General features: G+C 48.1%; 1 protein-coding gene across 1 annotated transcript in view; it reads right to left on the reverse strand.

Annotated features, from left to right (window-relative positions):
• LOC139060331 (glutamate receptor ionotropic, delta-1-like) overlaps positions 1 to 17461 on the reverse strand; it is a 38744-nt gene extending 21283 nt beyond the window's left edge. The window contains exons 1-6 of the mRNA XM_070539434.1: positions 17377 to 17461; positions 14200 to 14358; positions 12821 to 12934; positions 11710 to 12039; positions 8901 to 9106; positions 8123 to 8329 (exon numbers count right to left, since the gene is read on the reverse strand). Of these exons, the coding sequence (XP_070395535.1) occupies positions 8123 to 8329; positions 8901 to 9106; positions 11710 to 12039; positions 12821 to 12934; positions 14200 to 14358; positions 17377 to 17461 (1101 nt within the window). The remainder of the gene's footprint in view (positions 1 to 8122; positions 8330 to 8900; positions 9107 to 11709; positions 12040 to 12820; positions 12935 to 14199; positions 14359 to 17376) is intronic.
• Between the last annotated feature and the right edge of the window lie 5510 nt (positions 17462 to 22971).

Consider the following 22971-nt stretch of genomic DNA (forward strand, 5'->3'; position numbering starts at 1 on the left):
TTCCTTTCTTCATTGTGAATTACACACACCGTTCATCTTGTGGCTAATGAACACGCACTGTATTCTTGCACATAGAAAGAACAAACAGCATGATGACGTGTATGCTGCATTAGTGTATTTTTTATTTACATGGTCCAAGAGTGGCACAGGTTGTCTTACGTTTTTGCCTATTTTGAAGGGACACAAAGTGCATGTTATAAGTCTCCTAATATACACAGCACAATGTTTACTGCAATAATTTTATTCATGTTCTTGAATAATAAACAAAATATTAAACTGAAAGCTCCTTTATAAGGTGCCTTCTGTGGGCTCGACAGGACAGCAGTGAGGGCACCGATACTACTGTTGCGGAGCAGCCCTCTGGACCTTTGCCACACTCTCAAGAGCACGTGCCTGGCGCTCGCCTACTGCCACCAGGCGGTTGAGTGGCTCCAGCAGCAGAATGTTTTGCTGCAAAAAAGTGTATTGGAATGAATCAGCCACATACAAACCATTATTTACAAAGAAAAATGCTCATTGCACTATTAGTACTAAGTGCCCTTAAATGTGGAAGCCTCTAGTGTAGTATGCTTAGTAAAACAATGCGTTGGGACAACATTGCTTTATTTTTCAAAACTGGGGTTTTCTTTTTCAGAGCCAATTGTCATGTTGATTAGTGTGCCAGCAGCTGAGGTGGCCCTGCACCTTCACGAGTCTCTATTGTCAGCACCACAAACCTATTTTTGTTCGCTGCAAAACAAATGCCTCACCCTACAATCCCGTCTTATACGAGCTGATTGCATCCTATGCCTACAAACATCATATTCTTGTCCCATTACGCAATTTTCTACCATCCTTGGCTGTAGTTCTCTCTCCTTGACATTCATTCTGTAATGCTTATGTAATCACCTGATATGAATTGGCAACAAGTGATCGAATATGTGCATGGCCTGCCTGCCGATTCCTTTCTTTTTTAATCTCAACTAGCATATCAGTTGCCACGGTTTACTACGCCACTGTCTTCCTGCCTTAATGCTATCTGCAACAATTTTTGTTACTTCGCTTTCTACACAGTCCTTGACATCTCAAGTTTCTTTGTTAACCTCCAGGTTTATGTCCCATATTGCATAACCGGTGGAATGCAATGATTCTAGACTTTTTTCAAGGATATCGGTAACGTGGCGATCACGATTCGGTAATGCCTTCCATGAGCTGTTCAACCCATGAAATTTTTGTATAAGTTTCCTGCTTTATATCAGTACTTGCTATTGATATTTCACTTGGATAAGGATACTCTTCCATAAATTTTCTAGCTTAATGTCACTCATGAATTTCTGTTGCCTCACCAAGTTAGTGAAGGTTACCTTCATCTATTCCATATTTTCGCGGGCCCACTTGCACGTAAAAGCACGAACACTCATTGGTTCTCACTGCCTTCTTTAAACTGCTGGACATTCAGTTCGTTACTACGAAAGTGACTTAATCCGTGCACTCTTATTATGCTAAATATGAAACAGTAGAAATATACTTATCTGCAGTTTGTCGAAGTCTCCTTCACTGTGTTGGTAGCGAGATCCATCGTCGGTACCACCTCGTCGCATCGTAGCTATATAGGATGTCTACCTTTTGCCCACACTATGTAATGTTCGTGACGCTCGCAGTCACGCAGAGTGGAGGAACTCAGCGCACTCGCAGAAGCAGCACCGGACAAGTTGTTTCTTCAGCACTTCGCCGTGAACAGTAGGTGCGCGTTGCGATCTGTAAAATCGCCGAAGCTATTGGCAGTCTTACCGGGTGCACGGGAAGATTGCCCACGGAGGAACAGAACTATCCAAGAAATAGTGGCCTTCGCCGAGCCTGATCACTACGTCGCGCACTGCAAGCTCGTTGTACGGGTTTGTTTACACTGGGCCTCTCTGATGCTTAGCCGCCATGCTTGCCCGGTGAATGGATGTGATGACGCCACTACAGCGCTCCCTCGTGGTATAATGCGAAGCGTACTAAATTACAAATTAGTCTAAGACGCATTCAGTGCACATCTCGTAAGCTTCAAAATGCTTCTAAACCACGTTAAAGTAACTAATAATATTGTACTAAATGCATTTGTTTTACAACTTGCTTCTGCATGTAATGCACTCGGTGGAACGACAAACAAGTGAAAGAAGGCACGACCATGCACCGACGGTATGATCACGTGAGCCCCAGTATGTCGACCGCCCAGAAGGCAACGCCCAAGGAATGATACCCAGCCAGAGTGAATCTAGATAAACCAATGAAACTGGAGGCTTGTCGAAAGATAAACTGTGTCTCGGTACCATTCGTGCTTTCATCTTGGGGTGTCGCCAGAGCTCGTGAAGATCCCGAGTTTCGCCAAACTCGACGCATCCTGCATAGCACCCCAGTTGGATTTCCTTATTTTTCAGGCATTTCACTACACGCGATTTCAAAAGCGAGGCCAGCCAGTAGTCGTATATTCCCAAGGCTATTAGTGTCTGTCGGACTTCATTCATTCATTCACAAAACTTTATTAGCGTCCTGAAGCCCGGTCTTTTCAGACCGAGGCGGGCCGCGTCCACGTCGGCACCGCCAGGCCGAGCCTTATGGCGTCATTGTGGACCCTCTGGACAGCCCGTAGCTGATCTTGATATGAAGAGCTTGTTATGAACTTGTGCCAGTAAAGCCATTTTTCTTCGGGGTCGGTGAGAGTCGCGGGACAGCCCGCCAGCATGTGTCTGATGTCAATGATGCCATCGCACACGTTACATTCTGTCCTAATTTCTCTTTCTGGGTGAATTTTATTTATGAAATACGGAGTGGGGTACGTCCCGGTTTGCAGTAAACGTAGCGTCACTGCCTGAGCCCTGTTCAATTTTACGTGTGGCAGAGGGAATTGCCTACGCCCCAAGTAGTAATATTTAGTTATGTCGTTGTAAGTTAGTAAGTGATCTTTATGTTCCCCGGAATGGTAGTGGGCGTCGGTTCGGTTCTGACCGGCACGGCAAGCAAGTCCTCGTGCCAGGTCGTTCGTCACCTCGTTGAGGTTGGGCCGAGTCTCGTCCACTTGTCCCATATGTGCAGGAAACCATCGGATTTCAGTTTTGATAGTTTCGACCTTGTCGATAATTTTAGCCGCAGTCCCAGCTACATAGCCTTTGTCAAAGCTCTTAATTGCTGCTTTGGAATCGCTATAGATGAAAGACCATTTACGGTTCCTGATGGCTAGAGCAATCGCGGCTTGCTCCGCCACCGTGGAATCCTTAGTGAAGATGGTGATGGCGTCCCGTACCTCGCCCCGGCTGTCGACCACCACGGCGGTGTAGGCCTCTTTGCCTTTGACCCAGGCAGCGTCTACAAGGGCCGCCTGTTGTCCTAGCTGTTCAATTTCTTTCAACAAAGCTTTCGCTCTCGCTTTTCTCCTGCTAACATTGTGTTCCGGGTGCATATTTCTCGGGAGGGGTGTGGTTCTGATCGCGTCTCTAAGTTTCGCGCTCAATTCTACCTCGGATTCCTTCGGGTTCATTGATCTATTTGGGTCTGTCCCTATCGCTTTGAGTATAAGCCTGCCCGCTCGCGTTTTCGTCAGTCTTTCCTGCTGCGCCATCTGTTGCGCTTCCGCCATCTCTTCTATCGTATTGTGCACGCCTAGGTTCATGAGCTTCACGTTCGGGGTGCTGATGGGTATACCTAGGGTAGCCTTCACTAACTTTCTGATCAGAGTGTTTAGCTTGTTCAGCTCGGCCTGCGACCATTTAAATAGACCTGCCACGTAGGTGAAGTGACATAGAGCGAAGGCATGCACTAGCCTTAGAGCGCTGTCCTCACCCAGGCCTCTGTGTCTGTTGATGATTCTCCTTAGTAATCTGATGACTTGGTCCGTCTTGTTGGAAATGTGCTGAATGGCATTCAGGTTGGTACCTCCCGCTGCTATGTGGAAGCCTAAAACTTTAATATTTTCCACCTGCCTGATCGCGGATCCGTCGTGACAGCGTAACATAATCTTGGGTTCCTCCCCGGGGACGTAGCCCCTGGGTCTTCGACCCCTGCGTGGATGTTTTAGGACCAAAAGATCCGACTTTGCCGCCGAACAGTTAAGTCCCATCTCGCCTAGCGTGCTTTCCACGGCGTGTATGCTCTCTTGCAGTCTGGTCTCCGTTTGGCCTACGTTACCGTTGGCGCTCCATATGGTTATATCATCGGCGTATATTGCAAAGTGTATACCTTCTATGCTCTCCAGTTTGCTCGCGACTCTGGTCATTGCTAGATTAAATAGCATGGGCGAAAGTACGGCCCCTTGCGGGGTGCCCCTGTTTCCCAGGTTCATCACCTTTGATTTTAGTTCACCTAGCGTGAGGCTTGCTTGCCTACCGCCCAGAAACGCCTTGACTACACTGTATAGCCTCTCGCCCAACCCAGCTCGGACAGGACCTCGAGGATGGCCTTGTGCTGTATGCGATCGAAAGCTTTTTCGACGTCTAGTCCCAGAATCGCTCTCGCGTGCACCGGGCTAAACGTGTATGAGCTGGTGTTTGATCAGGAGCATGGCGTCCTGAGTCGATAGTCCGGGGCGGAAACCGATCATGTTATACGGGAGTATGTCATTTTGCTCGACGTATCTAGTGAGTCTGTTAAGAATAACGTGTTCCATAGCTTTACCTATGCACGATGTAAGCGATATTGGACGTAGGTTATCCAGATGGAGTGGTTTGCCCGGTTTCGGTATGAGGATGGTGTTAGCAATCTTCCATTCCTCCGGATAGTCTCCCTTTCCCCACAACTCGGTGAAATGATCCGTCAGGAAAGTGATCGACTCATCGTCTAGATTCATTAAGAGTTTATTGGTAATACCGTCGGGTTCGGCTGCCGATCTACTAGAGAGACCATGGAGGGCGGCCCGTACCTCACCCTCGGTGAAATCGCGGTCCATTTCCTCGCACGGTCCTCCCATGTACTCCACGCGTTCGTCGCTATCGCCCAGTTGTTCGAGCGGGAGATATTTGTCCGCGAGCTGCCTCATGACTACCTCCTGAGTCGTGCACTGGCTGACTTGATGTACCAGTTTTGTAATTGCTGTTCTCTTGTTTGACTTAGTGTCGCTCTCGTTCAATAGATGTTTGAGGATGTCCCAACTGCCTCCATGTTTGATTCTGCCGTCTGCCAAGTGGCAAACTTCGTCCCACTGCTGTTTCACGAGCGTTCTCGAATGCTCCTCGATCTGTCTGTTTAGTAACGCTATCTTTTTCCTGAGCTTTCGGTTCAGTCTTTGCGTTTTCCATCTTTGCAGAATGGATTGTTTGGCCTCGATCAGATGCGCGAGCCTACTGTCCATGCTCTCTATGTTTTCTTCTGTCTTAATTTCTTTAGTGGCCTCCCTGAGGTCCTCTTCGAGCTGGTTGACCCAGGTCTGGAAGGACTGTCTGCCCGCTTCTATCGGTTCCGATTCTAGTCTCTTCGCTCTAACTTTCCTAAAAAGGTCCCAGTCCGTGCACCGAAAGGTTCTAGCCTCTTGTTTCGGCATACCTATACCTATGTGTATGATATAGTGGTCGCTGCCTAGATCGGTGCCCGAGTTTTCCCAACTAGCTTGTTTAGAGTTGTTGACAAAAGTTAGGTCGGGCGTAGAGTCCCTGCACGTGGACGTGCCACAGCGGGTGGGGAAAGTCGGATCTGTGATCAGGCACAGTCCCAGGTCCATGGCAAGGTTCCATAACCCCTCACCTTTCTTTGTATTCCAAGCGTATCCCCACGCTTGGTAGGGGGCATTAAAGTCCCCTCCGATGATGAGCGGAGAGCTCTTTGCGACAGCGAGTGCCTTGTTAAAAAGTGCCCTAAAGCTTTGTTTCTTGTAGGTGGGACTGCTATAAATGTTCAGGCAGAAGATACTCTGCGCCCTGCCCTTGTGCCTTTTGAGTACGACTTCTACTAGGATATACTCGATTTTACTCAGTCCGAGATGGATATCGTGTTCGATAAAGGGTAGCTTTTTGTCAACGAGGGTGGCCAATCCCCTTCCGGAATCTTTTTCTCTACATACCGATTTGTACCCGGTTAGCTTTACTTCGTCCGCTAAAGTTTCCTGCAGCATAATTACTTTTGGTTTGACCCCCATCGATCTAATTAATTGGCGCAGCGATGCCTTTTTGTTGTGGAATCCGCGACAATTCCACTGCCACACACTAAAACTGTGGGCGCTATCCATGATTATTGAATGGGTTAATTTTGCTGTTACCCGCGATCGATCTCTTTGGAGCGCCCCCTGACGTTCCGGAGAGCGATTTTACGCTTTCTGATTCTGACGGCAAGAATTCGTCGTCGTCGCATTTCGTTTCGAGTTTCTTGAATCGCTGTTCGGCCGTTAACCTCCATTTCCATAGTTTATCCACTTTAAAGTTAGTCCTTTCCGTCGTTTCTCTAATTTCTTTGATTACCTCTTTCAGCTCGCTAAGGACTTCGAAAACCGAGTCAGTTTCGGGGCTTACTGCTCTTTTTTTCGGGGCGGGGGAGTTATCTCCCTCGCCTGGTTCGTTGCTTTGACCTACTGGTCTTGCTACTGCTACGCTGGCAGGGCTCGGCTGTGCCTTCTTTTTCAGTTCTGCTACCTGTTTGGTCAGCTCTGCATTAGCTTTACGCAAAGAGTTTACCTCCCTAATCAACTGTTCTATTCTGGCATCATTGCTTTCAGTCACCGCCGGCGTAGTGGCGCCACCAACGATTCTCACCGTACCTTTGACTTTATCCGCCCAGGCGGTCCCAACTGTCGGCTTGGCACCGGGTGTTCCATCTTCTAAGAGCGCCTGGGCTCCTCCCGACTTGGAGCGGCTTCTCTCCCTCGCGGCCGATCGCGACCGGGCGCGTTCCCTTTGCACCTGCGATCCTCCCGACTTGGAGCGGCTTCTCTCCCTCGTGGCCGATCGGGACCGGGCGCGTTCCCTTCGGCGAGCTCGTACCACATAGGGTGTTTGAAATCTCTGCTTGCACACCTTGTCTCCGGTGGGATGGTCTCCTCCACAGAACTTGCACTTGGGCGTGCAAACGTGGTCCGCTCGTGGGTTGGGGGCTCCACACCCTCTACACTGAACAGAGTCCGGCGTGGGGCACACGTCCGAGCGGTGTCCTACCCTACCACAAGTGAAGCACACATCAAATTGTTTCCTGTAGAGATAACATCTCAACAAGGTCGGCCCGTAGCGCACAAAGTTTGGCACTTTCAGTCCATCGAAGAGGACGATGACTGAGCCTGACGTCTTGATGCGCTTGGCGGCCAAAGCGAGCGGGTTGCGCTCATGCACGATATTCCTTGTGATAGTAGACTGGGAGTCCCTGATGTCGACTTGTCTAATCACCCCTTTGCACGTGGCGTGCGGGGCCGTCTCGTACGCATTGACCTCGTACTCCGTTTCCACGATTTTGAAGGACTTCATTCTCACGTACCTTGCCGCATGTTCTGGTTCAGGAGTGCTCACCACCACGATATTTTGCGTGAAGTTGGGGCACACCATGTCTTCACTTGCTTGCTCTGCCGTTAGGCCTGAAGCCTCGATCACTGCAGTTCCAATAGCGGTGGTACTTACTTTGCTCAAATTTAGTCCTCCTCGTGGCCTGATTATAATTTTCCGATGCTCCTCGGGCAGTTGGGGCATCCTTGAGGCCTTTACTATACGGTACTTGATCGAGCCGGTGTTGGTGGCGGGCTTAGCTCTACTGATTTTAATGAAAAATGCGGCACTTGAAAACTCTGAAGCGCCCAAAGTTACATGTGCTCCCCCCCCCCCCCCCCCCCCCCCGCCTGCAGTGAATGCTCGCCTTCCGTATTGGGGCTTTTTCCAGGGACGGCATCCACACGGGTAGAGGCGACGGGACACTGACAGACTACAGCTCACAGACAATGAAAGGTTTGTTACCGCCGATAAGTTCCACAGGTCACTTATGCACCTGATTTACGAAAAAACGACTGCATGCATTTATATAAATAAATATGCAGTATTTCAACCAAAAGGCAGCAAAAAAAAAAAACCCGAATGTAACGCCTGCATGGTCAAAAATAAGTCGTGGAACATAACTGCTCGGCAGTTATGGACTAGCATCCTTAACACCGAGTCATGCACTGACTATACTGCAGCTGGAACTTCCTTTCATGGTGTCTTACCACGTGGTCGTGGGAGCCCCAGCTGGCACTGGCCGTCTTCATGATGTTCCTGGCTTCATGGATGTACGCTCGGGTGATGACGTATATCAGCTTCTCGTACGGGTACCGAACCTCGTGCTGGTAGTACCAGCGACCCAGACTCTTGTCCCAGCCGTTGTAAAAAAGCAACAGCCGCATGTTCGGGTTGATTCCGACATGCGTGATGAGCTGCAAGACACGATCGCATAATGTCGCCGGCACTACGACAGGCAGGTCTGCCATAGTGGATTTGAGAAGTAGCGGACTTTGAAAAGACTGGAAATAGACCATTTTAAAATATAATTTATTTGCGACGCGGTGCTGTTCGTGTCTCTTTTTTCAACCATGCTTTCTACAAAAAGCTCCAGATACACAAGGGGGGTCCGAAGCCAACCGCTACTACTACTACTACTACTACTACTACTACTACTACTACTACTACTACTACTACTACTACTACTACTACTACTACTACTGCTGCTGCTGCTACTGCTACTACTACTACTACTACTAATAATAATAATAATAATAATAAACACTTAATCAATCAATAATTTATTTAATGTGCCCAACAACAACACCGAGGTTTGTGTGCTGGTGCACAGAAAAGCGAGAACAAGAAAGGTAGAAATGCAAAACAACCACGACTAAAAGTTATGGAATACAAAAAAAAAATAGATTGCAACGACAAAAAATAATGAAGTGCTTGTAGCTTGGTCATCCTATGTCGCACTTGACGTTACGCATGTGTGCTCCTTACCTCAGCATCTAGTCGTTCGGCGAGTGTGAAGTTGGCGAACACGAGCATGATGAACGATGTGTAGAAGCTGTTTCTTCGAGCCAGACGCCGCAGTGTCTGGCTGATAGCCTCATTGACATTCGTTCGGTTCGCTTCCAGCGGCACGAACGCCATCGTGAGGTTGAGACCCTCCGTCTGCTCCTTGAATATCTCCATGCCATACGTGGCTGAAAGCATGTAGTAATATCGCCGTAGTGAAAATGAAGTACTAAAGAGTGTTTCTTTTTTTTCCCCCACTGTGACTAAGGGTACTACACTCGACCTATCCCTTCGACAGTTCTTACAGGGATAAAAATACGTGCTCTCCTCGCTTCAACGCTCATTCTGGGTGTTTTGCGGTGCAGCGTGCCTAAACGGGCGCGGCCAGGCGCCGATCGGCGTGTCTGCCGATCGGCAGACACGCCGCACGCACACGCACACACACACACACACACACACACACACGCACCACTTTCCTTAACATTCATAACGCTGTTTCACAGAAGTTTAAATTCTGGAGCTCTACGCATCGAAACCAGAATATGATTGTGAGACACAGCGTAGTGGGGGACTCCGGAATAATTTTGACCACGTGGGGCTTTTTAACGTGCATCCAGTTGCATTTCGCTCCCATCGAAATGCGGCTACCACGGCCGGGATTTCATCCCATGCCATCAGGCTTAGCAGCGCAAAGGCGAAGCCACTACCATAACACGGCGGGTGCTTTGACACTCACACACACACACAAAAAAAAGCATATAATTCGGTGGCCCCCGATGGGAGAGGGGGTGATAGTATGACAACGTGTCTTTCTTGCACAGACACGCAATTAGGTTCCGCTAGCGATCCCCTCAAGCAATTGGTGGGAATGCGTCCGTGCTGCAGCATTTCGCAATTAGGAAGATGTCAAAGTCAGAACTGCGGTCCACAATTTAACGGGAATGTTAAACAGATGCAGAGAATCGCAGCTCTACTACGAGCAGTTAGCTCCCCTCACCGCTCTTGAAGTAACTTGCAGTTTTCGTCCGCGTGGGCGTGAGTGACCCTTGTCGTGTCATTCGCTTTGTCGCCCACAAGCAGTTTTTTTTTTCTTGACGCTTCTTCGGGAGACTGCCTTAATCTTACTGCTATGCAGGCCATTAATGATGAAATTGAAAGTTGGTAGCGCGAGTTACAGCGTCTTACAATATGTCTTGGATCTGCAAACGCTTTTTAGGCCATGTCCATCCACATTTATACCATGATGCTGTTTAATTAATTTATATTGTTTTATACGTGGAGCTCCCCGCAAATGTGAGGAACAATCTACGAAGTAGCTCACTTTGATGGCAATCAGTGCAGTGTGGCTGATGGCTCGATTTTATAATGAAACTGACGTTTATAAAGCTCAATAAGTTATAATAAATGGTGATAGTAGAACATACGTAAAGCGCACAAGAACTGACCATCAGAAATGCCGGAGTCAACAAAAAGTATGTGGCAGAAACCTGGAGAGCTTGCAATCAGTGATTAATATTACAAGTACAGATAAGTCCGTAAGTCGGCTGCTTTGCCAGCGTTGTGGTAAAATATCCAATTGCTACGCTGAGTATCTTGGTTTGATACCAGTTCACTGCAGTATTTATATATTTCGTTTCTGTCTTTTTTTTTGTCTGTGACACTCAGTCTCACGTGTAGAAAACGTTTTACGTCACTAACATTTGACAAGATCAGGAAACAATGGAATCAACGTAGCGTAAAAACAGCGTAATAAACGTATTGTGCGTACAAACTGACAGTGTAATACATGTGGCTGTCGAGCGGCAGTGAGGACGCGCTGCTTGTTGTTATTTGCCATTATTAGATGCAAGTGGCGAAGAGGATTTTGCCGCACAAGAACAAAACCACCGCAAAAGAAAACACACACACACACACACACATGCACAAACACACACGCACACACACACGCACACACGCACACACACACACACACACACGCACACACACACACACATACACTCTCACACAGACGCACGCACACATACACTCACACACACACACACACACACACGCACGCACGCACACACACACACACACACACACACACGCGTGCGCACGCACGCACGCACAGAGAAAGAGACAGAGAGAGAGAAAGAACAGCTACAACGAAAAGTTGAACCCGGAACACACAACGTGGCAATGAGATATCCTAACGCGACACCACCGCTGGAATTTCATTAACGTCGTAAATATCAATAACGTCGAGCGAACATTATTCACATTACATTTATACCATTTAGACATACACACAAAAAATTCTCACATGTTACACAGTCTAGTGAAAGTTTAAAAGTGGGGCAAACAAAGACAAGCGTACAGATGTGAAAGCCACTCAGGAACAGGGTTGAAGATTTCGACCACGATACGCACTAAAGCAGCCTCTTCTCGAAAGACGGACCTTATCGAGTGAGGTGGCTCGGCGTGTCTGCCGTGCCCGTAACCCTTTGTGCTACAGCTTATCGAACGCCTACAGCCGCTTCTAAACGCATCACGTCACATACGCCAACCACTAGGTGCGCGCGTCGTCTGATTAGGCGCTGGTAATAGGTGGCTAATAAAAAAAATCGACAATAACCAGCCGTGAAAGTTCTCCCAAGATTGCTTCAGAAATATATACGATATACTCCTTTATATCTAATTTAGCCATAGTGAAATTTCGTTGCTGTCAATGTTTAATGAAACAGGCGTTCCATGAACCACATGCCGTGGAAACTTGATGCGACGAACTGCACCGGTAACAGCGTACACGTACCAAACGCGTCGTCGTAGACAACGAGCGCCCGGTTCACGCGCATTGCCGCTATCTTGGCCAGCACGACGCGGACGTCGAACTCTTCGAAATAGGGCACCAGCAGGGTTCCTGCGGGCTCTTCGGGCTCTCCGGGAGCGGTTCCCCGTTGATCCCCCGCCTTGGTTTGGTTGCCGTAGGCCTCCCGGAGCACCCACTGTCTGCTGCAGCCACGGTTGAGGACGGCCAGGAAAGGCAGGCGTGCTTGGCGCGCTTTTCTGGCCAGCACTGCCGTCGGAGCGCACTCGTTCGACACCAGCAGGGCAACCACGCCGTTCTTCCGAAGCTCGCAAACTGGCGCGGCAGCAGAGAAGGAAGCGAGAGCGAAAGTTTTCATGAGAGTCTGTCAATAGCGCAAGACATTGGCTGCTGGGAGTGAGCGTTCGTATTTGCGGCGTAACACTGAATAAGACGCGTACAGAAAGAGAGCGAGAGAAAGCAGGGAGAGGTAAGGCAGAGAAGTTAACCAGACAAGCGTCCGCTTTGGTCTGTACCCTACACAGGCGGTTAGAGAAAGGAGGAATACAAGGAGGAAACGAGGGAGAGACCGAACATAGCGTGCGCGTGGGAGGACGCACAGGAGGACTACAAAAGAAAATGAAATTGAGGGGACGTGTACTTCGTCTCTTTCTCTGAGTGTTTGTCTGCAATTATGCGCTGCAAATATGAACACAAGCTTTCATTTGAGAGTCGCACTGCCCTGAGACACAGCTTTGAGCGCTGATTGGAGGCACTGACATATCCGGCCCAAAACCGCTTTTAACAACGGTGCTGTTCCCAGTTGAACCTTCACCGTCCGGCGTCCGGTGTCACGCAGGGAGGGAAATTAATGGCACAAGACCACTGTGGGGGATAGGCCATAGGAGGAGGGAGGGGAGAGGTATACGAGCAGGTGTTTCGCCGGTGCACGTCCATTCGGCCCATGGATTCCGTTCGGCGCTAGCGGCAGCGCCGACTTAGCGCGAATCTCGAGCTTCGAGAACGAGAAGCGCAAGCCAAGCGCCGGTGGAGGCAAGTCAACTCCCACTTTCAGGGGAAGGCAACCCAAGCCAAGCTCCAGCATACGCAAGCTAACCTCCAAATACGAGAGTAGGAGGCAGAGCAGAGAAGTAGACGCAGAGAGCTTCCTCCCGGAGGGTGCCGATGGACAGTTCAAAAGAGAATTCCTCGACTGTGAGTGCAGCCACAGCTGCAAGGTGTGTAATAGACTGTGGTTTCATCACAAACTCACGAAACTGAAGAGTGTGCGCAATCCGGAACCGAAGCCCGAATCTAACAAAACGACGACAACGAGACAAAAGACTTTCGTGAAAATCGCGCTAAACATGAGTTCAAACCTGAGAAAATTACCGCCAGCCTCGCTATTCTGACAGCTTTCACTGCGTGGAACTGGCTTTACCTTTTCCATTTTTCTAGTCACCTAGCTTTCTACATTGGACATTGTATAATAAACCAGAGCTTGATATTACCGTAAGGTGTAACATTGGTTTCGAACCCTGTTTCCTCAGCACAGCAGTCCGATGCATTACCTATTCGACAATCGACTACCCAGTGACCCAGATATAGGCGGGAAAACGGGAAGAGACAAACATAGATAGCCCCCGGAAAGTTCGTGAAGTACCCTAAAAATGCTAACGCATCTATAATCCGACGCTTAGGGTGCGCCACTTCCGAAAAATCGTGACACTTAAAGGCTTACTGTGACACTGTGTTTCATCAAGTTTTGTGTTATGGAAGTGCTGCTCACGAAGGTACCCTTTTAGGCTAATAAGGCAGTTCAAATATATGCCTCCTTTCGCAAGGAACTTTCGCCGAAAAGAAGACAACCCTTTGTCATGCCCCCCCTTCCTTCTGTAAGCGCCTCTCCCGTAGATATTGAGAGTAGAGGCCTTTGGAGCGCCCGTGTGTCAGGGTACTAATCTAGACCCCCGTCGCCATGCTGATTTGGTGTCACGGCAGCTGATGACAAAACCCTGGCGATCGCACACTGGCGGCAAGCATACTGTAAGAACCGGCTGAGTGTAATCGCGGTTATTGTCTCGTTCTTTCCACCAGTTCCCGCATTTCACAGCAAAAGATGGATGCCCACTATAAGCACTGCAAATTCTAGCCTATAGGAATCAAGCAAAATGCTTAATGACAAAAGCTTAATGACGTTGGCATGGAGCAACGTATACAGTCAAAATGAAATTTACCCGAAGACATATGGTCTGAGGATAGTCCTTGAGAATCATAATGCACTACATCGCACTCATGTGCATTTTGTTACCCTCTTTTGTTTTAGTATTTCCCTCGTGTCTTCTTCATTTATCTTTATTTCGCTTTACCCCCTCACCCAAACACAGGGTAGCCATCTGGTCTAGGCACTGCCTAACCTCCCTGTCTTTCCCTCTCCCCTTGCTCCTTGATGCGGGCCATCTGGCATTCCGTTCTCACTGTTACACATATTCTTACGGTCGACGTCGGCCGAACTGTTGATCCAGTGAATGCCAAGGGGAAGCACGTCATTTCGGCTCATGTAGCGCGTCGCCAAGTAGGTGCCCAGGAACTGCGCCTTCTCTTCCCAGTTGCTCCCTGAAAGGTGACGCTGATGGTAAGATCGCACTGCAATACCTGTTCGAGAAAAAAAAGGGTTGCTGATGCTTTTTAACATTGCGGAGAGCTGGGATGTGTCTGTCAGTCACACCAAAACTTCGTGCAAAAGTTACTAAAGCTAAATATGGCGCTACGTAGGGTCCGCGAAAGCAGGTAGGTTGTAAGTGGAGCCATTGTGGGATTTCGACGTAGTCCCATTATGTTTCAACGCGTTTACGGCTTTTTTAAGCAAAGTCTTGCTTCATCAGGAAACAGCTGCACCGGATTGGATTGAGCAAATAAACGCCCGAAGTGTTAATATTAGCTTAATGTCTGTGCTTGTTATATGAAAAAATTATTTGTGTTAAAAAAAATGTACGCCCTTTTTAATCTATACTGCCCGAATCGTATACACTATGATCAGAGCGCATATATATGTAGTCTAAAGATAGACCGCCTTATTAACATAACGCCATGAATATTCTATCATTTATTTTGAACGTTAAAAGGTTAACCTGCTTTATGTGAAGGTTGTAAAGACAACCGACAAGAAAACGGCAAGAAATATAGGAATGCCACGAAATGGGTGGTCAGAGGAGCCCAATGACCACGCCAAGAAAGAGCACTGTGCAAGCTCTGACTCCCACAAGCATCGAACGATAGGTGCGCCATACAGTCTTCAATTAAGTAGCTTTCGTGAAGAAGTTTATGCTGTGAGCACAGCCTACAGGCGTCCTGCGTTTGCTATCATTCGCTACGTGTTGCCAAAACACTCTCTGAGCTGTCGCGTCCCACGCGCTGCCAAGCATAAAGAAGTTACAGTGCGAGCGTTATTCGTGTGTTTGTAACAGTACAAAACGTGCTCGTTATAGGGTAGTGATGTCCCGGTCGCTGGCTTAAATCTAGCACCGACGCTAACATAAACAATGAGACATTTACAAATGTTCCCGCGGATAATAAATTGTGGTGCGGCGATACGATACACTTTTTTGCGACGTTACTGTTACGGCAACCAATGGAGCCACTGTTCAGCACTCCGCGCTATGGCGTATACGACGAAGCCAGCGCACTTGTAACTGGAATTTTGCTTGGACGGTAGCAGCGTTAAGGCTTTACCCGGCCGCTACGGCAAGAACCATAAAGTACGTCATTGTCACTATTTTTACCAGCATGTGCTCATGACCACCGATTCTCCTTTGTGGCAAGTGAAAAAGAATATTCTTAGAAAGGTGGCTGTAGATAGATTCACCGGAAAAAGAATAAGAAAGGCTATAGGCAACAGCTCCACCAGTACGTAGGTCTACGGGGTGTCCTTAGTATTATATTTTTTTGCCGCACCAGAATTTTAAAATTTGAGCACTATAAACTAAGGTGACGCTATACTGTTACCACTGCAGGACGAAGGGCTCTCCCTGCGATCTCGAATTATCCCTGTCCTGCGCCAACCGATTCCAACTAGCGCCCGCGAATTTCCTCATTTCATCGCCCCACCTAGTCTTCTGCCGTCCTCCACTGCGCTTCCCTTCTCTTGGCATAAAGAGAAGGCGCTGTTGGCATAAAATAGGCTGATGATGATGAAGATGATGACGATGTTGATGATACTGTTACCATTCAAGCGCCAAGATTGGCAATCTCTATAGATAGGAGGTGGTTAGCGTAGTCATGGGCGCAAATAAGTTATAATCAACGATTTATTATTGAATTTAGACGCCTAAAGAAAATGGACAATTTGGAGCCTGTCCTCGATATTATCTAGCCGAGCGATTAAATTTTCGATAAACAAGCTCTCGTGAGAGCTGCGCAAACAAATGGTTTACATTCGAAGGCTCGCTGGAAGGGAAGCTGACGAGGAAAAAGAGCAAAAAGAGCGCCCATGACGTCGACCTCACTTTATCGTGCCTTTGAAATAGTGTCGCAGGTCTCGCGACACAACGCACTGTTGAAGTTTCTGCTCACAACCAGCTCTTCGCTGATATCATCATCATCATCATCATCATCATCATCATCATCATCATGATTAATCGTGTATGTATATAAACACCACGCGGAGAGGAAGATAAGCGGGCTAAGAATTGTCTCCTAAAAGGAACACCACGGCCACTCGTTTGAACAGGACAGAAAAAGAAAGAGAGGTAGAGAAAGAAAAGAAGTAGGAGTTAAATGAAGGGAAAGGAAGAGGGTGACACATCACAACACAGCACACCGCACTCAGACTACGAGCATTATAGACGAGAGCGTATAGTCCAGTGGTTGACAACAATTTCAGCACAACTTTGCCAGCCTCATATCGAATCGAAGCATGACCACTGGCAACAAGAAATGTTTCGACTGTGATATTTCGAACGAGATATTTCTGGCGCTTGCTTGGCAGCAAACAGCCGTAAAAGTGGAAAGTTGGGCATTCCAACCGCAAGTGTCCAAGCATTGCACTGACAAGCATTTCGGTCCACAAGCCGGGCACGAAGGGCTCTGCGCGAATCCTTGTCGGTGCTGCATTAGTGCACCTGAAGCGTTATTCGAGCAATAGAGGCCTAATGCAGCGGGTTAAAGCACGGCCAGAGGCAACTGACACTGCCTTCACACATAAACGCACGAAAAAGAGGCATTCTAAGCTTGCGCGCACCGTGCTACCGGTAACATATTCATATACGTTCGAAGAATTTCGCTAAATGGAATCGAAGAAGCTCGTTATGTCGTCATTAACACGTTGAATAATAACTGGATAAGAAAAATTTATTGCGCCGAGACTATAGATTCAACCATATCTGCTGAAGCTCTGAATTGCGCCTCTTTTTCATGACAGAAGTATTCTCTCCTCGCGCTTTTTTTTTTTTGCCTCCGAAATCTCCGGCGCTGCGCGTTCTTCCTTACCGGAGGGCTAGGAGGCCGATTCCTCTCCTTATATGAGTCTGGGGAACATCGGCGGAATAATGCTTCGAGCGGCTAACAAGGTCGTATTCATGAGGCACTTACAACTGCTCAATGAAGGATTGATGTTCAGAAGTGCATGCGCGTATGAGCTGCGAGAGTAATGTAAATCAATAAGACTGCACTCACCTATTTTGTACTTGAAGTGGCTTCCGGCAGGTCGGGCAGCGGCGAGCAGAACTGCCGCCAAGACTGGCAAGATTCGCTCGTGCATTCGGCGTTCAGGCAGAACACGAAAGTTTTGAAACCTAACGGCACCAATGCGTCGTTTAACGTCTTTCGTGTCTCTGTTGTACATGTGAGAGAACTGCTTTCGAACTCTGAAACTCAAGCACATCGAAAAAAGTCGCTCTATTGCAAGATCAAAAAAAAAAAAAGACCAGACTCGTGCCTGAACTAAGTGCGCAATCGATGCTGCGTTTAGGCGACAAGGACGAGTTCACAGGAGAACAGCAAGGAGCCCTCGCTTGACAATATCTTTAGATGACGCCGCAGAATGACACCAGTAGCGTTTTACGTGCGCCGAAGTACACCTAGAAACGCAAAATTCAAGTGAATCCGTGCAGGAGGTGGTGTAAGTTTGAAGCGACGGAATGATGTAGGTCGGCTCTTGTCGCCGGGTATACGGAGTGGCACAAATGTGAAATCTGTGCACTCCTTCAGCTCCACGTGAAAATATTACGCCTAGCGTTTGTGCAGATCTAACAGTAGATCACTGAGTACGCCAGCGCGAAATAGCGTTAGCCTTGATTTTAAGTCTATGATGTACATATCAGCTAAGTTCAGAGTTGGCAAGCAGCGTGATTTCTTCTGGAGGCAGTCTTAACTGCTATCTTACTTGGAGACAAAGTCATGAATTCTAAATCTGACTGCAACAAGCGCTAATTATGCAACAACGCGCATCGTGCATCAGTAAGATTTGCCTATGCTGCTGTCTGAGAAATGAAAAAAAAAATAACAACTTGAGGCTTCTTGTGACTGCTTTTAGATTGGTAGAAGCATAAACAAGCTGAACCCTTCAAATACGCTCTTGAGATTTCGCTACAACGTTGTCCGTATCCTTATTTCGCACTGCAAGAGACCAGAACACCTCAGTGCTGCATTTCCTGTCACTTGGAAAATCTGCCTTAACGGGAAAAAAATCTGTCATGTCTGCTTTCTCTCAGCACTCGATGCGCATGGAAGTGAACTTGCAAAAGCGAAAAGAAATCGCTGTCTGGCCGCCTCATGCGCGAGTAGCCTATGTGACTGTGGGTTCGATGCAAACGGAAAAGGGGAAGCAAAAGTGCAGCCTTTCTTGACATGCTTACCAAACTGGTACCACTGCTGCCGTCAAGTCCTTTAGCGGTGTTCCCTTGTTCATACTTTGCCAGTGCGGTTCCTGCTTCCACAAAAAGCTTTTCCTACACAAAACGTTAAGTCTGTAAACCTATACTTACGTGCTACCAGCGAGCATTCAAATACCTGGGACGTGGCCGCGCTTGCCTGCGTGTCCGACTTGCTCCGTTCCCTGCAGGCGGGACAAGGCGTCCCGCACTTCTGCCGGCTCGCTTTTTTCACGCCGTGTGACTGCAGCACGTGCTGAAGACAACTCCCGCTGGTTGGATAATGCCCCACACCGAGAGACTCGATGCAGTGAAGCACCCGAATCATTGTCATCTGCGGATGCCGTGCGAGATTCAAATAGGCAGGCTCGACGGCCTTCGATTTTTTTTTCTCTCCGTCGTTTCGAGCGAAAAAGAAGGGCCGGGGGTGGGGGGGGGGGGCGTCCGCCAGATGATACTTGAGTTGTGGACAACGAGAGACACCCCAACGAGGGCGTGTGCCTGTGGTTGTAAGGCTGTCATTGCACGCTTTCTTTTTCGACAGCCAGGGTAGAATTTGGAGAAGTTCCTTTTGTCACGACGAGGAGGGCACATCAACGCGACAGGCGTTCGCGTCGCTCGCCTCAACCTTCCGGTGGTCGCCTAACACGCAGCTAAACAATGGCAGTTGTCACGCAACGGGACTCGTTCGATCACCGAACGATTCGATGCGTCACACGGGGCCGCAAAGATGGCACGCACTGCTCAGGCTCTATAACCGTTATTGCTTACAGAAGAAAAAAACAAGGGGAAAAAATTGGGCTAGTACATTGAGGAAAGCCGTAGCGGGCCCGTAAGAGGCAGCACGCGCAGGTGATGGTACCGCTCGAGCAAACGATGCTACTGCTAAAGCCGATTTATGTATGTATGTATGTATGTATGTATGTATGTATGTATGTATGTATGTATGTATGTATGTATGTATGTATGTATGTATGTATGTATGTATGTATGTATGTATGTATGTATGTATGTATGTATGTATGTATGTATGTATGTATGTATGTATTATGTATGTATGTATGTATGTATGTATGTATGTATGTATGTATGTATGTATGTATGTATAATAGTAAAGATATCAGCGACAAAAATACGATCGCCGAGGAAGGCAGGACATAAAGATAGGACGAGCCATAAAAATCACTCTTGAATCTATATGTGTAGTATCAGGAGTTCTTTAAGGGGTACCGACATGATATTTTCGACTATTCCTTTCTAGTGTTTAGCTAAAGAACGACACCTCTAAACCCTAACAAAAAATTGCCACAAGCCTCAGAGGATTGTTATTAACTTAATAAGACAGCATTCCTACAGCTAGTTTTGCTTTCGTCTCCCGGGAGGCTGCTGTGTCGTGACGTCACGGCACAGCATTTGGTCACGTGGGAGCCGGACATTGCGACGTTTTCACATTCGCTCCGGCTCGCTTGGTCGCCTCGTATGCTGCTACTAGTTGTGAGGGCCAGTGCAGCAGCATAGCGGATGACTGAACGGGACGGAACGAGGGCCAAAACGCCACAATGTCCTGATACCACGTGACCACATACTGTTTCATGACGCCACGACACAGTAGTCTCTTGGGAAACGAAACCAAAACTTGCTGTAGAAATTCTGTTGTATCAAATAATTTATGGCGTTCTGAGGCCTGTCACAATTTTTATAGGGTTTACAGCTCTAAGACTATCATTTAACGCAAAAAAATTGTCGTAAATATCACGTAAGTACTCTTTTACGAATATGGCAAATCAGTTTTGCAGAAATTCGCAAGGCGGAGGGGGTCTCATAAAAGAAAAAGAATTTGACGGAGAACTTTTACCTTTCAGAAGTTCTTCAGGCAAAATCATGCTTCAATGAAAATGTTACAATAGTACCGGGGTGAAGGGGAGTGGGTGGCGGGGCGGTGTTAGTTTTTAGGATCACATGAGTCTCTAGACGTATTGAGTAGTGGGGAGCTCGTAATTGCTGTTCGCAGTACTTGAGTGAAGAGTATCAAACGGAAGGAAGGAAGGAAAAAGTGGAGAAGGAAAGGTAGGGAGGTTAACCAGTTTAGCTTAACCGGTTTGCTACCCTACACATGGGAGAGGGATGGGGGAGATTAAAGATGGGGAAGGAGGAGAGGGAGAGAGAGCACATAGCACAGCACACACACATCGTCCGTTGGAGTCCATCAATCTGGCATGGTACGCGACATCACTCTCACAGCCGCTTGTCCAATCCCGTCTCTTTCAAAAACCTAAGTAGTCCCTTTGTCGCCTTCACCTGCGATGTCTTCTGTCGGCGGCATGTGAAAATCGTGTCGAGGGACAATGGTCTACTGTCAAGGTGCGCTAGAACAGATGCCAGGGACTGTCGCTGAACATTATATTCAGGACAGTCGCACAGAATATGTTCCAGCGTCTCCTCGCAAAGACAGGCATTACAGAGAGCGTTGTCGGCCATTCCAATGCGGAAGGAGTAAGATTTCGTATCAAAAAGTCACTGCAGTCTGAGGTAATGTGGTGCGTCACTGCAAAGGCAACACAACATTTATTTTCATAGGCGGTAACTTCCTCGTACATGCCCTGAAGTAATGAGGTCATGAGCGAACATTTCTACGTGAGAAATGTATAATAGCTATCAGCCACTGCAAATTTACGCGCTTGTAACAAACCGCAGTTTGAAGGAGACCACGTGTTCCCTATATCGCATTGGTGGGAGTGCATTGGCCTCGAGCTCCACCACTGGAAAAGCTGGCGCCACCGTCGGCGTGATGTGCTAGGAGGGATCGTGTGGACATAGCGGCCGTGTCGGCTGCGTCGGGCGCGCCGAAGCGAGCTGAAAACGAGTTTAAATTCCCTCGTACGCCGCGGTCCTCATTTAGTGGCGAAATTTTCCCGCTTCGAGTGTCTCCTTTACAACGCTTGAAAGCACTAGTGGCTGCCTTTGAAGGCGCGCAACATGGTAGGCTACAGCTCGGTGCCGCAGGGCCGGACGCACGTAACGGAGGCAGGTGTCAGCCTTATTCACGCGTAGCCGCAGGACAAGAAGCTGCGTGAAACTTGACTCGCGAAACATAAAACCGGCAAACAGTCATCGGCTACGACTCGGGTATGCATCAAGCACAGACGCGAGGAAGATTTCTGCTACGGCGCCCGGTCTGCGATGTTCTGAAAACGCGCACTGAGACGCTCGCCCGAGTCCGCTGCCCGACTAATGTCGTGGCGGTTTGGTCTATGAACTTGTCGATGCTATAGATACTGGTAACTTCAGTGGAGTCGAAAGGCAGCGGAAGAAGCACATTTAAATAAAGCATGGCATATGGTCATGTTTGTGTTATGAATTAATGCACTGGATTACAAAAAAGGAGCAGCGGGAAATTGCACGCTGAGAACACCGATAAACATACAGTGCGACGTAACTCGAGAAATAGTATTGAAAGGCAAAGAATTTAGAACAACAACAACAACAAAAAAGATTGAATCGTCGCGACGGCACATCACAGTCCCCGTAGGCGTCGAAGTCTCTACAATGAAATTATTTTTGAACAGCTGTGATAGCGCCCACGCAACAATGGTTGCTTGCATACTGTCAAATGCTCATATTCTGCGGCCTAAAGCTCATGGCGCGGTGCGAAAACGCGCGCGCGGAGAAAGCGAAACAGTGCGCGGACAAGCATGCAGACGCGCAGTCGGTCGCTGCGAATCTGCGCGATCGCTGCATTGAGGCTTCGTTCTATTACACTCCATTTAGTTATACAAACACTATAAGAACATATTGCACATAGTTTGCTCTCAGCGTTTGCCTACCTTTCACGCAAGAAGCTGGTTCGGGAGACTCCATCGCGGCGACCGCGCGCAGTGGCGTTCACTGTACGTATTCGGTAAAGAGATAGCGTCTGTAAACAATTGTGTGCTTTCAGTTTGCCCAAGATTATTATTTAGACAGTAAGAAACTTCTCTAGTTTCTAAAGTACTTACAGAAATGTCCGGGAGAGCTCACGTGTGGTGCTTTCAGTGAGCGCTGACAGCAAAATCTATGAGGAGCGCGCCACGTGATCCCTCATACTACGCCAGCGAGGCGCTTCCGATAGATGGCGACTCCGTAACTCCTCGCCGCCAATGGGCTCTGCATGTGCATGTGGAAATATGTCGCACCATCATAGAGCTGAGCACGTGTTCAAAGCGCAACAGAAAGCACAGTGCGCGCCGCCGGCCAGTCGTGGTCGTGCACAAGCACGCACATTCGGTTTGAATTCAGCCCGAAATAATGCGCAACTGACTGCGATAATTTTATAAACTTCGTTCGATGCTTGTTTTCTGCTCCGCATTCGGGCACCAGTGCGGCGCCTCCACACCGACCGTTTCTCACTTTCGGCCCATTT

The sequence above is a fragment of the Dermacentor albipictus genome, chromosome 5 (genome assembly GCF_038994185.2).
Source record: "Dermacentor albipictus isolate Rhodes 1998 colony chromosome 5, USDA_Dalb.pri_finalv2, whole genome shotgun sequence".
Lineage (NCBI taxonomy): Eukaryota > Metazoa > Arthropoda > Arachnida > Ixodida > Ixodidae > Dermacentor > Dermacentor albipictus.